This window comes from Papilio machaon, chromosome 4 (assembly GCF_912999745.1).
Source record: "Papilio machaon chromosome 4, ilPapMach1.1, whole genome shotgun sequence".
In the NCBI taxonomy this organism is placed as follows: Eukaryota; Metazoa; Arthropoda; class Insecta; order Lepidoptera; family Papilionidae; genus Papilio; species Papilio machaon.
In genome coordinates, this window is record NC_059989.1 from 4722993 (window position 1) to 4742490 (window position 19498).

The window sequence follows — 19498 nt, forward strand, 5'->3', positions numbered from 1 at the left end:
AGGCGCTGCTATCAGAGTTAGTTCTGTCAGAAATTTTATAATACAAGGGCACAGAAAACGGGCTAAAAGAAAAAATAGAAGACCAACTACAGAACAACAAAAAACTTGTAAATTTTTTGATGATGACGGGGTAGTGAGCTGTCATATTTTACTTTGACTTATGCCCGCCGGGTCTGATATCTATGTCGGTCTATTTGAATGTAGTACAGAGTAGAGAAATATAGTCTCGTCATTTTGTGCCTTTTTCACGTGGCTCCAGATGACTGAAGTCCTCATTCAGTGGATTCGAGCACAAATATTTGTGACAATCGCCTTTGTATTATCATAGTCAATTATGTCAAAATTAGTACAAGATTCTTGGTGTAGTTTACGCTCGATATTGCTGCATATATTTTAATTCAAATTTAGCGATGGCGATTGTCACAAATATTTATGCTAGGCCCGATGTTCTTGTTAATGTAAATTGTCATTAGAAAAAAACATATCGTACACATAACTTGTCATCGCTCAATTCTTTAAGCAACATCTTGTCCCGCCGATTTTTATTTATGTTGTACTTAAATTGGTAACTGTTTCTTACCATTCTAATTATTATTCAATAGAAAGTTAACAAGTTTTTTTCTATAATTCTCTACGCTGTTCAGATAAAAGTGCCTTAAACTATTGAAATCCGTGTAATCAAGACAAAGGATGACCTTTGTTTTTTTTTATAATATTTCGTTGATTCAAACAATTTTTAATGTTAACAGCAATTTTAAAAAAAAAGTATGCTGCTACTTTTGCTTAAAACTTGGTAATAGTAAATAAAAAAAATAGTGGAATATTATTGTACAGCTAAAAAGTAAAATATGTAATCGGTGAAATTTCTTAAATCACAAAATGAATTCAAAATCCGTCCAAAACTCACATGAAACATATCCATAATATAAAAATCTGGAATCGTCTCTTTAATTTTTGCATTGATTTTTTGTCAACCATGCGTGCGACTGTTTGGATAGAAGGAAAAAAATTACTAAGAGAATCCACTCAGGTTTAGAATTGTTATCTTGAAGTCGGGTAGGCTTGACTTGTGTTATATTGTTGTTCACAACCGATCTTTGTATAAAACAAACGCACAAGTTTATAAATAAGACGGAGTTGAAGGACATTTCTTTAAATTGAGCTGTGAAAGTACATAAAACTGTGATTATATATTGTTCATTTAGTCTGTTGTATAAAAAATTAGCATCTTTTAAATGAAATACGACTTTGAAAGTTGTGTAAAGATGAAGCGAGGGCTTTCGCTAACCGTATCGTGCCTTAAGTTTAACTCATCTTAGACTCTAATCGGCTGCTATATTATTGAAGAACTTTACTGCTGAAAAACTTGTATTAATATACTTTTTAAAGAGAATCTTTGACAAAATAGAGTCTGCTATACATATCAGTACAAGTATCACGGCAGTCGAATTCTACAAGTTATTGATTTACGTATGTACATACATTACTGTAAATATAATAGTATAATGAAATGTTATGGTTCGAGTGTCTGTGCCAAGGTTAAGTTGAGGCCATGTCATATTCATAATCTGACATGTAGCTATCTGTCAGCCAAAGAATCCGCGTCCGCTGAGCGCTCCGCCCCCTCCATTGTAGGCCCCGCCCCCGCCCGCGCAGGCCACGCCCCCACACGGTACCAACGTAGTCGATAAGTGGAAAGTATGAGTTTATTGATGTCGAGATTTAATTTAGTATAAATATATAAGTGTATTTACGAATGCGACTACTGTAAGTAAATATTTTTATATGATTTGTGTTGCGACAAACAAATGTTTTTATATAACTCTATGTAAATCGGTGCCAACGTAAATATTGTTGTAATTTGTTATGTAGTGATATAATTTTATGATGTATCGTTGACTCTGGTTGCGTCCGAAGGAGACGGCGAGCTTTAAATTAGTTATTTGCAATTGTTGTTCTATTGGAAATACAATTTTAAAACACAACGATAATCTTGTTTTTCCTTTAATCCTTTTATTAAAAAAACATTTCAATTATTAATACATTGTATATGTCGATAGCAGTTATAAGATTCAATATGTGATTTTAAGTTACCTCTACTTAAAAAGTAATTTGTAGTTATGGCTCAAATATTTCAGTCTTTCTATAAAAGGTAAGTAAAATCTTAGCGCTCGGTGCATTTGCAATGGCGTCGTTATAAAATTTATATTAATATCATTCATGTAAATCTTATAAATGAGACGTCAGATCACTCATTTATAAACTAATGTTAAAAGAATAAAATATAAATAACTTAAACATCTAACAAAAATTTGTTTGTTAACGTCAATATGTACATATTGCACAAATATGTTTAGCTCACGACGCGCTACAAGGCGAGAGGAGAGACTAATGTGTTTGGTTGGTGGCGAACATGCGCACGAGCCGCGAGGAGGGCTGCGACAGCAAGCTCCTCATGCTGCCCAACTCCACGATGCGCCCCTCCTCCATCACCGCGGCGCGGTCGTAGCCCCGCACCGACGACATACGGTGCTGAAATCATTATTATAAAATTTAAATTATGGAATAATTAATTTACAGACGAGCCGACTTAAAACATCTCAGATTTGTTAGTGCTGTCTATAGTCAAATGTTAATTTAATAATGGTAAATAAATTACTGCGACTGTGATGAGCGTGGTGTTGGGTGCGGCGGCAGCGAGCGCGGCGAGCAGGTCGCGCTCAGCGGTCGCGTCGAGTGCGGCGCCCGGCTCGTCCAGCAGCAGCGCAGCCGCGAAGCGCGCGTGCAACGCCGCCCGCGCCGCGCACGCCCGCGCGCCTCGCCCGCCGGCCCAACGGGCGCCGCGAGCCCCGCCCACAGGACATTCTGACCAAACAAAATCAATTAATGCCTAATGACAGTGGAAAATCAGCTATTATCAGTTGCAAATGATTGAATTTTACAATGAAATTTACCCAAGCCGGCCGATTGCGCCGTGACAAATTCGTAAAGTCCGACCGCCTTGAGGCACTGCCAGATCTCGTCGTCGGTGTGTACGGCGAGCGGGTCGAGGTTCTCCCGCAGCGTGCCCGAGAAGAGCGCGCCCTCCTGCGGCAGCACGAGCACGCGGTGGCGCAGCGCGCGCAGCGGCACCGCGCCCGCCTCCGCGCCGTCCACCAGCACGCGCCCGTCCAGCACCGGAGTAGCGCCCGCACACGTCAACACAAGTGTCGACTTGCCGCTGCCGCTGCGGCCGCATATCGCCAGCTATACCAAAGTTTACGTTCTTTACATGAATACAGAATTAAATGAGTACAGAAATTTAGTCAAAATAATTTTACCTTCTCACCGGGATTAACCGTCAAGTTTATATTTTTCAGTATAGGTGGCGCATCTGGATGGTGCTGTACGGTTACATTTTCGAATTCTATTTTTCCATTTCTCTGCCAGCCCGATGGGATCGGACCTGAAATCATTTTTTATTATGAAAGAAAAGATTTATCTTAGAAGTTTTACAGTAGCATTGGCTTTAAAGTTTTAAGAGTAGCTACATGAGAATCCAGGGCACTTACAATCTTCCCGATAGTCCTCCTGCTGCATCTTGGTGTCGCTGAGGATACGCTCGAGGGCGGCGAGCTGCAGGTGCAGGTCCGCGCGGCACTTGGCCACGTGCGCCAGGTATGCGGGCAGCAGCAGCGCGTACGCACCCGCCAGCCCCGCGCGCGCCGCCCCGCCCCCGCCCTCGCCCCCGCCCGCCAGCGCCGCGCCCAGCGACACGCACACGCTCGCCGCACCCACCAGGTCCTTGTTGTATCATACATTCACTTGTTATATTTAATCTATTTCAATGATTAGAAGTAATAAATGTATACTGACGAGTGAAAGGCCGAGCCACCGGTTGGCGGCGTTGAGCAGCAACAGCGCAACGTGGTTGGTATCGAGGCGCGCCCGCAGCGCCGCGCGCATTGCGGACTGCAGCCGGCCGGCGCGCACCGTGCCCGCGCCCGCGCTCGCCTGCGCGCTCAGCGACACCACGCGCGCCGCACTCCGCGCCTCGCTACGCTGCAGTTCTCTGCGACAAAACCAAGTGTATTTTTAACGTTTCTGATTATATAGGATTCTGATGATTGATGATTTGTGAACTAAGGTTAACATACGATAGATACTGTATTACCTAGTATTACGTAAGTAGACGTTCTGTAACAGTAGGAAGCAGAGGAAGGCGGGCAAACAGGCGAGCAGCGTCCATGCAGAGGCGGCCACGTTTAGCAGGGCGGCCGCCGCGCACGCCAGCGCCAGCTGCGCCCATCGTGTCACCGCCGTCGACAGCTTCTGCACACAAAGATAATGGAACTGTTAGAGCACCTAGCGTATTTATAATAACTTTTAGCAAACAGACGTCCATTGTTAAACCCTCTCCTCGTAAAATAGCTTAGTAATTTAGTCACCCGATCAACAACAGCGATGTCTGCAGAGAAGCGGTGCAGCGCAGCTTGGTGCGCGTGGTGCGGTGGCGCGTGCAGCACGGCGCGCAGCAGCCGCTCGTGCAGTGCGCGTCGCGCCGCCGCACCCCCGCACGCCGCACCGAGCTGCGCCGCGCCCGCCGCACCCGCCCCGCACACGCACCAGCACACGTACACGTAAACAGACCTCCATAGCTAAAGACAACGGTATATTTATGCAAAAAATATAGAAACATACATTACTACGTTCTCGTATGCCTTTGTTTCTCATATAAAAAAACTTCTCGTACCTCATCGTTTTCAAGTGGTTCTTGTGAATTTTGTGCGGCCCTAGTGGAGAGCCAGTAGTCGGCGGCGAGCGCCAGCGCCTGCGCGCCAGCCGCGGCCGCCCAGTACACGCCGCCCCACCACCCGCACGCGCGCGCGTACGCGCACCAGACAGAACTCTGACTCATACAAACAAAACGTCTCACTGGTTCATTTTCACAGAAACCTACTTAAATTTTCAGATATTGTCCAAAATCTGCAATATATACCTCACTTATAACTTGTTCCGGATCTTCTTTATCGGTAATCAATTTGTCTGAATTATTTATACTTGTTTCAATACCATTGGATGTTATCGAAACAAATGTCGTATCTTTTGTAGTAGATTGTTCTTTATCTGAAATTAATTAGAAATATTTTATTACCCGCTTTTGCCAAATTTCATCGAAATCCGTTGAACCGTTCTGGATATACATTCTAATAAAGAAATATCGACCCATCCATCCGTTTTATGATATTTTGATGGGATCTACGTATAAGGGCCAAAGTAACAAATTGATGATTTACATTTAAAGGTGTAAATGTTATTTTTTGCTGAAGTAAAAGGGCGTATGCGGTCTATTTTCCTATATGGTTGAAACGTTAATAGCCTCTCCCGTAAAGTTGTCAATTTGTTCATTGGCCCTTATTCTTAGGAGCTATCGATTAGTAAGATAAAAAGAAAAAAAGTAAAAGAACAATATAACAATGGTGTGCCTCGTCTCTTACAATTTATAGTATTATTATATTTTTTATAAAGTTAAATTATTTTATTAAAGAAGTACATATGTTAATATAGTTTTACAAAACTGACCGTCTGATTGTTCCTCTGGTTGCGTGTCACTGTCGGTGCTCAACAATCTGTGCAACGTTCGCGGAGTCCACCTGAAGAAAGCAGAAAATTAATGTTGTAATTACATATACAGAGACATGTATACGTTTTTGTTTCCTTTAGAAAAAAGGTTTTCTAAACAAATTGAATAGCCCTTGGTGTAACGTCTTATTTGGTTCCTAATGCAAAAAGTTTGATTTGAACTTGTTAGACATCGATCAAAGGTAATGTGTGCCTTCCAATTAGACTTTATACGCTATAACTATTGACCTCGCTGTAATCTTCTATAAGGTAGCGTGTAACATATTTAAGGATGTGTGACTTAATTTTATAGCCAGGAAGTAATATGAATTCTCCATTTGAATACTCAATGACGCAATTCGATTGTCTTTTGATTGTTTAAAATATAACACACACTGTTAAACTTTACGACAATCATATTTGTAGGTAACATCAAATTCCATTGTCATTTTTTATACAAACATAATTTAAGTGTGCGTGGTTATAAATTGATTAATTTATAAAACGACCGTTGCGACCTTCACTTCAGTTATTTATTTATTAATAACCGTTGTTTATCTTGGGATTAGAACAAATAAAACTATTAAAAAAGACTGTTGCATTGCTAAAGATCTCATTGACTACAAACTGATATTTTGTTTCTTTAGAAACTTCGTTATTTTATATACAGTATATAATTAACTGTCCCGGCATCAGAAAGGATGGTTTACTATTTAACATAAATAGAAACATACTCGTATGGTATATAGAATGTTAGTAGGTTAGTTGTGTTGTGTTGTGGAGCGTAAAGTGAAATCATGTTTACCGCGCGAGTGTCCGATGCACGCGCACGCGCTCCCCCGCGCCCTCCTCTGCACTCACCGCGCGGCGCACCTCGCGCCGCCATCTGAAAGGACACACTTTTTTAATGGTGTGCCATCTACTGCTGTACTGAAGGTAGTTAATTGGTTACCTTCAGAATATATGAAATAAAAGAAGAAGAAATATACAGAAAATCCTAGTGTCACTTTGTACAAAACAAAATAAATGTACAAATCAACAAGACGTCATACGCTAAATAGAAATGCTAATGTAATCAAATGATAAATAATTAGATTAACACAATGAGATCAAGACAATGCGCTTGCAGCGATTCTTTCTTTAGGTCAAGTATTCTTTTACGGTAAGAGGATTTCAATAATAGATAATATTTTTCAATTCAAAACAACAAATAAAGTAATTAGCTTAAGTGCTTAACTTACTGAGGTTCGATCTTAGTAGCTATTATTAAATATACAGAAAATTGTTATTTTATTCTTTTTCGTGCACTTACTTTCTAAAACATTTTTCAAATATCGAATTTTATCAAGTCGTAATGAGCACGATATATAGTAGGAGTGTAGATTATACGACAAGAGTAACAACGCTGTACTGCACACCCGTAGGCGCGCTTTTCTAAAGCCTCAGTGGGTTCACCTGACATCCCCTTGCCGCCTCTACACTACGTTATAACATACAAACTTTATTACGTAGCTTACTTGTAGAGGTGCATGGAGGGCGGTGGTGAGGAGAGCTGTCTGGACAAGGAGGAGCGAGGGCGAGCGCCGCGGCGCCAACTGCCGCCGGCGCGCGTCGGCACCTCCGCCAGCAGGTGCGCTCCTGTCGCCTCACAGATACCGACCTGCATACAACAACTTATCACTACTACTAGTAGTAAGGGGCTATAGTTTCCGCAACTCCACGACTTGCTCGTATTTTACGCGAGAACGCAATCACTAAAAGAAGACGTCATTTTAGGCGCCAATTCCAAAATGAAATTCTGATTGATTCTGATAAATTTTTAGAAGGTATATTTAAAAGAAAAATACAGGGTGTAAGGAATTAGGTAGACTTCAATTGAAATGGAGGAGCTTTCAATTCTATACGTAGGATAAAAAAAGTCAAACATTATTACCGTGTTCTATTGAATTAAACCGCGTCCATGTTATTAATAATTAGGACGAAATGTGACATTATCGATTTTACGGCCTCTAATAAAATATTAACGCTTTCGTCTCACCTCGGTACAACCTTGCTTTCGTTTTGTTAGTTAAAAGGTGAAAGTGAAGTTTCTACATTATTTCTTCTGACTATATACTGCTTTAAATAATTTTTATTTTTTAATAGTGAATGCACCTGTACGTTTGTATTTTTTTTATCAGATTCTCCTTTCTTTACCACAGGCATATTACAACAGTTTATAAATGTTCTTATGTAAAGATTACCGTATCCTCGTCTGCATCGTGTCTATTGAAGTTGTTTTTGCTAAGAGCGCGTTGCAGTCGCGCACGCTCACGCGCGGAGCCGCCGGGTGGGCCGGCCCCGGTGCGAGCCACGGCAGCGCGTGCCTCTGCCGCCCGCCTCGCCCAGCGTCGCAGCGTGCCCTCCCCAGCCGTACCGCACGGGCCCCCGCCCGATCCTGGCCGGCCCACGTCTCGTACGCGACCCTCCTCCATTGCTATAACCTGCCATAACCAGATACTCTTCTTGGTTATACAAACAGGACAGCCTACATAATGCTCAATGAATACCGGAATAACGTTTTCCATGTATGTAGTAATATGTAATTGTAACCACTAACCAGATCAGCGTAGTGCAGAAGTTCGAGCCTGTTTGTGGCGAGCAGCACGGTGGCGCCGGCGCGCGCTGCGGGTAATAGTCCTCGCGCCACCACGTGGCGGGCCAGCGCGGCGTCCAGCGCGGCCAGCGGCTCGTCCAGCGCCAGCAGCCGCGCGCCACTGTACACCGTACGCGCCACGCATACCCGCACGCGCTGCCCGCCCGACAGCGGCGACCCTCCGCGACCCAACTGCGTGCGGTCACCATCTACACAGGTTGACATGTACACATTTATGTAAGTACTTTTTAATCTACTTACGAGGAAAGTCGCTATTTTATTGAGGTTACTATGTTTTGTTTTCTGTTACATTTTTAAAAGTTTAATTGTCTGTAATCGTATGATCTTTACCTGGCAGCAGTTGTAGATCAGGTCGAAGGGCTGCAGCGCGGAGAGCGCGCGAGTACTCCGCGGGGTTCCAGCGTCGGCCCAGCAGGATGTTTTCGCGGATGGAGCCTTCCAACAACCATGGCGGCTGACCGGCGTAGCTAGCGCTGTACTCGCTTTACAAAACAACAATAATACATAACATTGATGTCAATTAACTCTTCGCCGATCTTTGAAAGCTCATTGTAGACATTTTTCGGTTAACCATCAGCGTGATAAACGTTGATGTGCAATGCGTTATAAATTCCTACACCCAGTGAAGATGTAAAAGTTAACTATACAATGTATAGGGCATCGAGTGAAAGTACAGAATCGATCTCTCTTAGCGACGCTTTGCATAAACAATGCTGTAGACATGATCATATGTATTCAATACATTAAACAAGTAGATGTAGTACTGGTATAATAAGAAAGTATATTACTTACCCGTTCCAACTAATTTCTCCTCTTTCAAGGTGCATTTCTCCTAACACAGCAGACAGAAGAGACGTCTTACCAGATCCAGTTGAACCGACAACCATTATCAGCTTACCTAAAAATATAAATAAACTAATTAATTGATAAAGCAATGTACATTCAAGACTTGATTATTACGTACTTGCTTACCAACTGGGATATCTAAATCGTCAACATCGAGCCAAGAGTTATCTCTCATCTTCCAAGAAAATGCCGCATTTTTAAATCTTATAAGGTATTCTTGATCGTTACAAGTAGGTTTATTGTCTTCTAAGAAATGATCTTCACATTCCATATCAATATCTTTATTGGCATCGTCTTGCTCCGTATACATGTTACAGTTAGGAACTGATGTCACAGCATTGTTAACAAGTACATCATTTTCTTTAATGTCAGATGCATCTTGTCCGTAGTTATCTTCTTTAACGTTACTCGATTCAGGCAAATCCAAGAAGTCCTTGATTCTATTCGTACTGACCTAAAATGATTTTCTAAATTATTTGATTGTAAATAAATGGAGATTGAAGCTATTTATGAATTTGCCATACCATAGCCTGAATAACCATGAGCACTGTCACTGGTAATATAAGAAGTGGTATTGCCAACTGATTAAATAAAGCCAGTCCGGCTAAGACATTCACTACTGTTAAACCTTTACCATTGTCTAAAAAATATAGCAGTGTATATGTGACAACTGTTATGAGGATGGTAGATGCTTGTGTCGTGAAAGCTGGAAAAAAATATTACATTTTCGATTTTATCTAGAACCAGTATTGATTTGATAAATATTTTCGTACATACTTACTCAGAATTCCCCAATATACTGAATCTTTGTTTAACTTTCTCAATTCCACTTCTCTTAATTGCAAAATTTTCTCATTAAACAAATCTTCCCAAACATAAAGTTTAATAACGTTGATGCCTTGTAAGATTTCCGACATTTTGGACACTCTGTGATCTGTGCATTTTGATATATCCTTGGAATTATCCGAGAGCCTTTTACCGATGTAAAATTGCAATGGAGTTATAATAATAATACTAACAGCGGTGCCTAATATCGCACTAACGCCTAGTTTTGTATAAAGTAAATACAAAATTACAGCTACCTAAAAAAGGAACACGAATAAAACACTAATTAAAATGTAAATAATTAACATAGATAAACTAGTGTGTACCTTTAAAGGTATGGCCCAGATGTAATGGCACACCCAGACGCATGACATGACATTGTACGTGTCCTGAGATATCAGGTTAGTGATGAGACCTGACTGCGAAGGCGCTGTCTCCTCGATGCTCTGCAGGAGGGGTGACTCTTCGTCTACTTCCGAGTCTGTTGAGGACCATGACGCTAGTCGCATGCATTTGTCATACACCATACTCTATTTGGAAAAAGAAACTAAATAAAATATGTATGTAACCTGCTGCAGGATAAGTATATCTTCTATTAATCACACGTACAAAGTTTAATTCTTTAATATTATTGTTTGCATAACAAAAATAGTAGTTGATAATTCGAGACAATTCGTTTCTTCTTAAATACTATGAAATAATTGATGTACGCTTTATCAGTGTTTATTTATAAATGACATCACATGTTTAATTCAGAGACGGCAAGTATTCAAAGCAGGTCAACCGTTAAACAATCTTATTCAAGGTTCATGATTACCAAATATAGAAGCGGTTGAATTAATTTATTTAAGTTTATCTTAGTTTTTAAAGGTTTCAGTGTACTTGCTTGTAACGCCGTCTTCAATCTCGTTCCTTCCACCGTCACTAAATGGGTCGAGTTCTGCGAAAGTATTCCTTGAATAACTAAAGCCATTGTCACAAGAAAGAGCATAACGTAAGGGTTTTTTATGAACTCTTGTATGGTAACTTGCGATTCCGTTTCATATATTATATTAGGATCTTCGATATACTTGACAATGACGGCAAGTCCCATAGGCGGTATGAGTCCGACCATATCTCCAAATAATTTTAATACTCCAGCGATATAAAAATTTGGCCATATTGTTTTTAAATAGACCCGCCATATGCCGCCCGTTTCATCATTTAATTTTGTCATCTGAAATAAGCAAACTGAGAACTGAAAAAGAGTTTTCGTTATATTTCTATATCGACTTATACTTAAATAGTTAAACAAACCTGTTTATATTTTTGATATATTTTTTTAAATCGTGCATAAATGGTTGAGGATTTTTCATCATCTGGCAGCTCACCGAAATCGTCTTCATCGTGAGTTGTTTCACAATATCCTTTGTACAATAAGGGATTTAACCAAAAGAATGTTATCTTGGAAAAAAAGTGAGTTTCATTGTGCTTGTAGGTGACGTTGTCTTTGGTAAATGATTCCTGTGGTCCGTGATTACGTTTCGTAACCTGCAAAAGTATTATAAGTAACTCAAATGTACAGGGTAAGTATTGTAATAAGTAGAGTGTAAACATTTAGATATAATGTGGCGTCGGACACTGAACACGGGATGGCGGCGCCAGACGTAAGGAATGTTTTCAGACGTCCGGCGTTCGTGTGAAACTACAGCGGTAGGGTTGTTTACTTCGAGAAACTTAAAAATAGTTTTGGTCCGTTGTATTTTTTTTTGCTATCCCTAAGGTTAATGTTGTAGACATTGTTAAATTGAAAAAATTTCAAGTACCTAAGATCCAGGATCTCTATATAAAATTTTTCATAAGGTCTTTTTCAACTAAAATATAAAAGAGTCCATTCATAAATCGTTGTGATGCATTTTGGTATACATTTCGATTGCCGCACAAGTTGTATCATAATACAAATTATTAAGTTTAAAGTTGATTCACTACTTGATTAGTCATCATTATGTATTCAAATAAATGTGTTTACGATCAGCTTTATTTTAGCAAATATTAAAATCTTGTACACGAACACATGTTCAACCCTTGCAGTGAGTCATAACTGTCGTACGAATAAACATTGTCGGAAATAATGAACCGTTCGATATATTAAATTATACGTGAACCAAATCTAAGAATCACATTGTATTGATACGTTAATTTAACGAATTAGTAATTATTTAGTTGTCCTATGGATTGATGAGAGATTTCCCTCATAGAGAGGGATGAGTTATATTTTGTTGGCGTCGGGCCATTCCCAACTCGCTAAAAGGTCAACAGCCTTGTCTTGCTGGATGTTTTATGATCTCTCTTGCTTCTACTACTTCTCTGTAAGCCAAATGTTGTTAAGCTATTAACAACATTTGGTTTATTAAACCAATTAAGAAAAGTGCTAATAAGTTCGTATCACTTATTTGAATTAATTTCTCTTAGTATTTTAATTACATTTGATTATCTTTATATTAGCTTCTGCCGCGACTGTCCGCAGAATAAAAAAGACTAGGTACACATGAAGCGAACCAAGCTGGGAGGCAAATCATTTCAAACGTGAAGTGCCGGCATTACATACAGAGATACAAATCTTTCCTCTAATATTAGTAAAGATTAATGCGTTCGTTCTTCACGTCTATTTAAATTGCTACCTTTATTCATAACAATTTTAAAATACGATGAGCACTTTGTATTTGTGGTGTCTGCTGTTTTCAATACAACTGCCGATTAGACAAAGAGCATTGTTTGCGTGGTTCCGATACATCGACTATTTATAATGGCTGCTATTGTCGACTCTAAGCTTCACATCTCAGATATAGATGTAAGTCTTCTATAATGGATAGTTTATTTTGAGGTACTTAAGCCATGTCTATATTGTAACTAGTGAGGTTCTTGCTTGTTGAGAATGTTAAAATGTCGGCTTTGATTAAGGCAAGCAGTGTTACTTGTGATGGTGCCTGTTATAATAAATTAAATTCACTGGAGAATTCAACGCGTATATTTATACTGTTACGTAAATACCGACTAAGTTTAGAATGATGTTTATATTGGCGTATATATTTTGTCACACGGTTTAATTTGGGTTGATAGCCTTGGTGGAATGCGAGAAAAAAATGTTATGGCGTCGGCGACATGAACATGCGGCTCGTTAACCGCTTCCTCTGATAGTATCGCGGTTAATAAACAGATGTTGAAGTACTCGGCCATTTAGTTCGTAAGACTATCGCTTCTTTAGAATAAATAAGAAACCTTAGTTGGTAAAAAAATTACATCATTTCGTTCATTCAAATTCTCGGTTCAAAGATATAGGAAACATTTGGTTTCTCCTCGGCTAGCGTTGAATCATACCGGAAAGAATAAGTTTACTGATCGTGAGATCATTTCTTTGTATTTTTTACTTTTGGGATATCATCCTTCAAGAGTGTCAGATGGAAATTTAAATAATATATGAGTGTTAAAATAAAAAGACAACTAACGAATAGAGCAAATAAGAAAATTGGTAGGATTTTTATATTTGAGATAAATGCTCCGATGGATTTGATATGAGATGACCTAAATCTTATAACTTTTTGGAAACATGTTTAAATATTGAGAGAATTCACAAAGATTTTAAATATGTCTTCAATTCGTTATTGACACATTCTTATCGGATTTTGAGACAGTCATTTATCACTTATACTAATATAATTTTTATTATTAATCAGTTGTAGAAAGTGTGAACTTTGCCGTAAGTGCCTATTGAATATTCTCTGGAACCAAGAAATCAAACAACAAAAGTCGATCAATTTAATTAGTTCAGATAATTTTTTTTGCTGTCAAGTAGTTTTGCCGTCGGGGTTTGAAATCAAAATCTGTATATCAAACATATCGTCATGCCTGTTAATATCTTTAACAAAACGGAGATAACAATATGTTTTAAAAGGGAATGTTGGTCTTAGAAACCCTCGATTAATCTTTCAAACTTTTAGAATATTCAGTATAATTTTAATCCAAGGTTGAATTACTAAGAAGTAACAATAGAATAGTGTATTTTGGCCTCCAGTTATAAATGTACATAGATCAATCCAATTCTTGACGTACGTCATTTCTAATTAACCTTCCGCTGCGATTGATATCTTCCAAACGAGCTCAATGTAAACGATTCTATTTTGATAATGTTATTTCTACGTATTATATCTTATTTCTCGACATAGGTGCATATAAATAAAAATTTCTTTAATAAATTAATTACGAGGGCTGATTGATAAGTATCCGGAATGAAGAGGAGAGAAAAGAGATATTTGAATAAATTTAATTTATTTTTCTACATATGTTCCTCCTAGCTCAATACACTTAGACCAACGCTTCTCCAGGGCTATTATTCCATTTTTATAAAAAAAACTGTCAAGTCCTTCAAAATAGCCATTAACGGCGTCAATCACTTCAGTGTTGGACGAAAATTTCTGCCCTCCTAGCCATTTTTTCAAATTTGGGAACAGATGGAAGTCGCAGGGGGCCAAATCTTGCGAATATGGCGGGTGGGGCAGTAATTCGAGGCGTAACTCTTTAATTTTTGCCATCGCAACTTTTGCAGTGTGGACCGGTGCATTATCGTGGTGGAACAATATTTTTTTCCTATTCAAGTGGGGTCTTTCTTGTTTCACTGCGTTACTCAACTTTTGCAACAAGTTTGCATAGTATGCACCATTTATTGTTTTCCCCTTTTCAAGGTAATCCACATAGATGACACCTCTAGCATCCCAAAATACGGTTGCTATAACCTTGCCTGCCGATAATGTCGTCTTCGCCTTCTTTGGTGCGGGTTCGCCGCTTTTAGTCCACTGTTTAGACTGCTCTTTGGTCTCCGGCGTGTAGTGGTGGATCCAGGTCTCATCAACTGTTATAAATCGACGTAGAAATTCATTGGGATTCCGTCTAAAAAGTTCCAAACACTCCTTTGAAACATTCACTCTTTGTTTCTTTTGCTCGTCGTTCAAAAGCCGCGGCACCCATCTGGCACATAGCTTTTTCATAGATAAATGCTCATGTAATATGTTCAAAACGCGTTCAGATGAGATGTTCACAATTTGGGCTATCTCCCTGAGTTTTAATCGACGGTCTTCTAATACGATATTTTTTATTTTACTGACCATTTCTGGGGTAGTTACCTCATTTGGTCTTCCGCTACGGGGAGCGTCATTGCAGCTCGTTCGTCCTCGTTTGAATTCTGCCACCCAAGAGTGGATAGTGCTAAATGAAGGTGAAGAATCCCCTAACACACTATTCAACTTAGTTTGAATCTGGGTCGCCGATTCCCCTTTTAAAACATAGAACTTTATGACGGCACGAACCTCCGTTTTCTCCACTTTCATGAAAATGAAAACTGTCTCACTATAAAGCTGAATATTTTTTAAACAAATAATTATTATTTCCTAAAATTACATGTATTGAGATCGTAAAAGACTGCAAATTACGTTTCTAGTAAAATTTTGTTTTATTTCTTTTTTTTTTATTGTCGTTTCGGATTCTTTTCAACCAGCCCTAGTACAAATGTCGTATCAATCGGTGTATTATAATTATTTGAGGGTTTCGGTTGAAACTAGAAAATTCACACATATAAATAAAACAAATAATAAGCTGCAACGTATGTTTAACCTTACTTGGTAGGCTCATTTTTATAGCGAATGCATCATAATAGCGATAATACTTTATGAATACGCTTCAAAAGTACTATAAAAAAAGTAAAAATTAAATTTACCTCATCATAGAAGCAAACCCAGTCCACGATTGAGATCACCAACGCTAGTACAATAGTGAATCCTTGCACGTAGAGCTGGACATGAGTGTACGATGCTCCGGCGTGAATGTGATGCCAGAGCACGGCGGCGGCAGCGGCCGAGGCTAGCAGCCAGTATATCGCGAGGTAGAGGAGCGGCGCGGCAGCACGGCGCCACCACAGCAGCAGGTGCAACGCGCAGGCGGCCAGCCAGGCCAGCAGCGCGGCCAGCGCGTGCGCTAGTCGGACGCCGTCCGCCCGCAGCGCCGCCGCCGCCAACCCGCAACACCACGTCACGCCTAGTAGCAAGCTGGCCGTCCCCCGCACGTTCTGTCCACGCCAGCGGCTGCCCTTCCTAAACGTTTACTTGTATTGTAGCGCCCAGAAAGTACAAAAGGGAGCGTTTGGATAAATAAATAAGATTCTCGAGTATCATTTTTTTTCTCATTAATTAGATAAATATTACACTTTTATATTTCTTGCTTAAAGTCATAAAGCAAATGGAAATAAGTTAATGTTCTAAACTCGCTACAAATTACTAAAGCATCAATGAAAGTGGAGATGGACTGCTAACTTATAAAGGAGAGATATGTTCCCATTTTGAATTATCTTTAACTTGTTGGTTTGGAAATGCAGGTGGAATTAATCCTCAGTTATCAGGACGGTGTGTAGTGTATGTGTGTCTGATATACCAGCGCGGTCGTACTGGGGAGCAGCGCGTGCAGCAGAGCGCGGCGGCGGCGAGCGTGGCACAGTAAAGGTGCAGCGCGTGCAGCGCAGCCGTTAGCGCGTGTGTTGCGCACCCGGGCTCCGCGCTCTCGCCCTCGGCCCCGGCCCCGCACACCGCCTCCATTCCCTCACAGGTACAGAAACCTTGCGGAAAATCTACCGGTGAATTTCAACTGTCTTATCACAAGTGAGTAAACGATAATGGTTGTCATCTCTGTTTTCAATGAGAGGGATAAAATGGTTATTACGGTGACGGAATGCGTACATTTTCTTGACGTTATAGAAATCCTAAAAAAATACGTACTGTCGTACGACAGTTTATAGTCGTAGTAAAATAACGTGTATTTGTTTTAAAGTTGCAGCAACAACTATAAGTACGCTACGGCATGCAATGCACACGATTCACAGAGAACAATAAAATTTAATACCGTTCATTATTTCTCAAAACAATGTGTTGAAAAACGTTTGTGAGAGCATTGAGCATCAAGGTAAAATCTCTCGGCTACGTCCTCTACTTGTTGTAATGCTATTTGTGTTATGGCAAAATTACATTCATGTTTAGCTTATAAATCGAATTAATGCAGTAACTTTAAAAAATGGCACGGTCAGTCAATTTTAGGCAAATCAAGAATTAGTCAAGTACAGAATAAATGTGCAAATTAAACTTCTCTAAAAAGTATGTTATAATAAATATATCGTGAACAAACATTGAGAAAAAAAACATTGAAAAAGAAACAACTAGTTTTCACGTTTATAAATCTTATCTAGTTAACTATTACTACTATTTATTCTGTGTTCTTCATTAGAAGTAAATTCTAAACTCGTATTTAGTTGTAAGATAGTGTTATTTTCAAAAATATTCCCATTGGTCTTGATCTGAAGTTAGGTATACCTATTTTATTTTAATTTTTAAAAGTAATCTGAAAAATAAAAATAAATGAATAGTTTGAACCAGAGGGACTGCGATTTCCTTTCTAAATTTGAGGTATACGGTAGAATTTCCCGGAATTTTTTCATGACCGTGAAGGACATAATTAAGTCAAGTATAAAAGTATAAATCATGAATTTTGTACACCAACTCGACCTGAAATTCTGACCGAGGACGTAATACATATTTAAATTCCTCTGGAATCATCAATATGTAGGTACCTACATCATGAATTGTTCAACTGCTTATCAAACTTCTTTTATAGGAATGCAAAATACAGTTAACAATTTCTGACTTCACATTGTTTAATATTTATATTAATACACGTGTAGTACTATGGAATATTTTCCGCTTGTCCCAGAACGATTAATTTACATCGGACTCATATAAGATGGAAATGAAAAGACCGGAACTTGTTCATATGAAGAAATAAAAAAGTTATTTAGAAATAACTTATAATTATTGTTTTATAAACATGTCAAACTAATATTCATAATTTAAAATATGTGAATCTTTTCAAACTTACCGTCAAAACACAGATCCTGATTTTAAATAGTTCGCGAAATTCACGTTCACTGAGCACATAAATAGAATATTTTTTTCACTGTTTTCCCATTGTTCGAAATTGTTAGTCGAGTTTTAGTGGCATTGCAGCGATTTGTTTCTGTTTCGCGTGGCGTGTGCGTGGCGCGGCGGGTGTGACGTGTCTACACGCGCGCCGTATATACTGTACTGAGTGAATTAAACTGAGTGATCTGTAGCCGCGACTCGCATCGCAATCGCAACGCCAATTGAATGGCGTCGCGTCGCATGCAAATAAACCTTGTCCGATGGCCGCTGCAGAGCGTGTGGCGAGCGGCAAACGTCTCCGTCACTGCATTAACATTTACGCTAATTCATTGAACGTATTTCCACTGACATTATTGGCTGACATTTTTATGCGGGCAAGAGTAATATAGGGCATGGTACTCTTATCGCTTAAAAAACAGTCTGTAACCTGTTTCAAAGATTTACTTTTCATGTAGCTTTATATTTTTAGCCGACTTCAAAAAGAAGGAGGTTATCAATTCGACTGTATTTTTTTTTTATGTGTGTGTTTCCGCGAAACTCCGCCCCTGGTGGTCCGATTTTGATGAAAAATATTTTAATCGAAAGGAAGTGCTTGCAGGTGGGTCCCATTTTTTTTTTTTTTTTTTAAATAACTAGAAGACTAGTAGATTTTATACAATGTATTCGTGCAAATGCACAAGTACGAGGTTCAATTTTAAATAAACTTTAAGTAGGTACTACTCAATGTAATAAATTATACAAACAACGACCGGTTGATAAGTTGGTATCGTAACAGGTTTTACTGTGTTGTGTTCATGCATCCTTTATTGTGAGTTTCCACCGCTAAAACATTTGTACAAAACATGTCATCCTTTTCACTCTCTTCTTAAGAAATAGACATAAAGATATGTTTCAGATGTTAGGCAATTAATAGCGTACGTATAAATAGTGGAAACAACATAAAATAATGTTACGTTTTGGATTATCGAATCTCAATCAGCTTTATAACTTGAAAAAAATATCACACATAAAATTCTGTGCGCGTTTGTAAGCGGCAATAGGCATTAATAATGATTGTCCCCGTTGACCTGGATCCGTTTATTGCACACGTTAAGCCATGTTCATATTTAGTTTACTGCTCAGTTTGTTCATAAAATTAACCAGCTATAGTGCGCCGACACCCGCTCTAATTTCAGTATTGCATGTGTTTATCGTATGATTATGTTGTTACATTTCATGTTAAATCATCCATCAATCATAATACACAACAAAAACATCTAGGATACTAGGCTATCATCCAGTGACCAAAATTATTTTGCTTACCAAAATTAATAGCACGTAAATGAGCCAACATGAGAGAAAGGAAATAGAAATAATCAATTGACATGGATATTAATGACATCCTCGCTTTCTTGTTACGGTTTCAAATTTACGGAAAGATAAATTAAATATACACTTCATAATATTCTAGGAAGATAAGTATACAATGTCAGCGACTGGAGAAAATACTGTAACGACAAGCTACGACAGTCATCCACTGAGTATACTAGGCTTAACTTTCTAAGAAGATTAAAAACAAAAGGCACAGATATTGTTTGCT

General features: G+C 39.0%; 1 protein-coding gene across 1 annotated transcript; it reads right to left on the bottom strand.

The window, feature by feature from the left end:
* Positions 1-11: 11 nt before the first annotated feature.
* On the bottom strand, positions 12-18228 carry LOC106710649 (ATP-binding cassette sub-family C member 9). The gene is made up of 26 exons (XM_045677760.1): positions 17876-18228; positions 16385-16565; positions 15675-16047; positions 11225-11458; positions 10815-11144; positions 10255-10458; positions 9885-10185; positions 9628-9809; positions 9230-9557; positions 9050-9155; positions 8588-8739; positions 8201-8445; positions 7845-8084; positions 7119-7261; positions 6407-6487; positions 5563-5633; positions 4979-5106; positions 4733-4888; positions 4428-4637; positions 4154-4311; positions 3856-4051; positions 3552-3783; positions 3321-3445; positions 2955-3246; positions 2660-2865; positions 12-2532 (listed from the first exon to the last, which is right to left on the bottom strand). The coding sequence occupies exons 2-26, from the start codon at positions 16543-16545 to the stop codon at positions 2389-2391; spliced, it is 4998 nt and encodes a 1665-aa protein (XP_045533716.1). The 5' UTR covers positions 16546-16565; positions 17876-18228; the 3' UTR covers positions 12-2388.
* Positions 18229-19498: the final 1270 nt, after the last annotated feature.

Bases quoted from the DNA above. Each gene is read 5' to 3' on its own strand.
- LOC106710649 (XM_045677760.1), bottom strand. From the start codon at position 16,545: ATGGAGGCGGTGTGCGGGGCCGGGGCCGAGGGCGAGAGCGCGGAGCCC. The intron at 16,048-16,384 runs GTATATCAGACA...GTAAACGTTTAG, and splicing joins TCCCCAGTACGACCGCGCTG to GAAGGGCAGCCGCTGGCGTG. The intron at 8,446-8,587 runs GTAAAGATCATA...CAACCTGTGTAG, and splicing joins TGATCTACAACTGCTGCCAG to ATGGTGACCGCACGCAGTTG.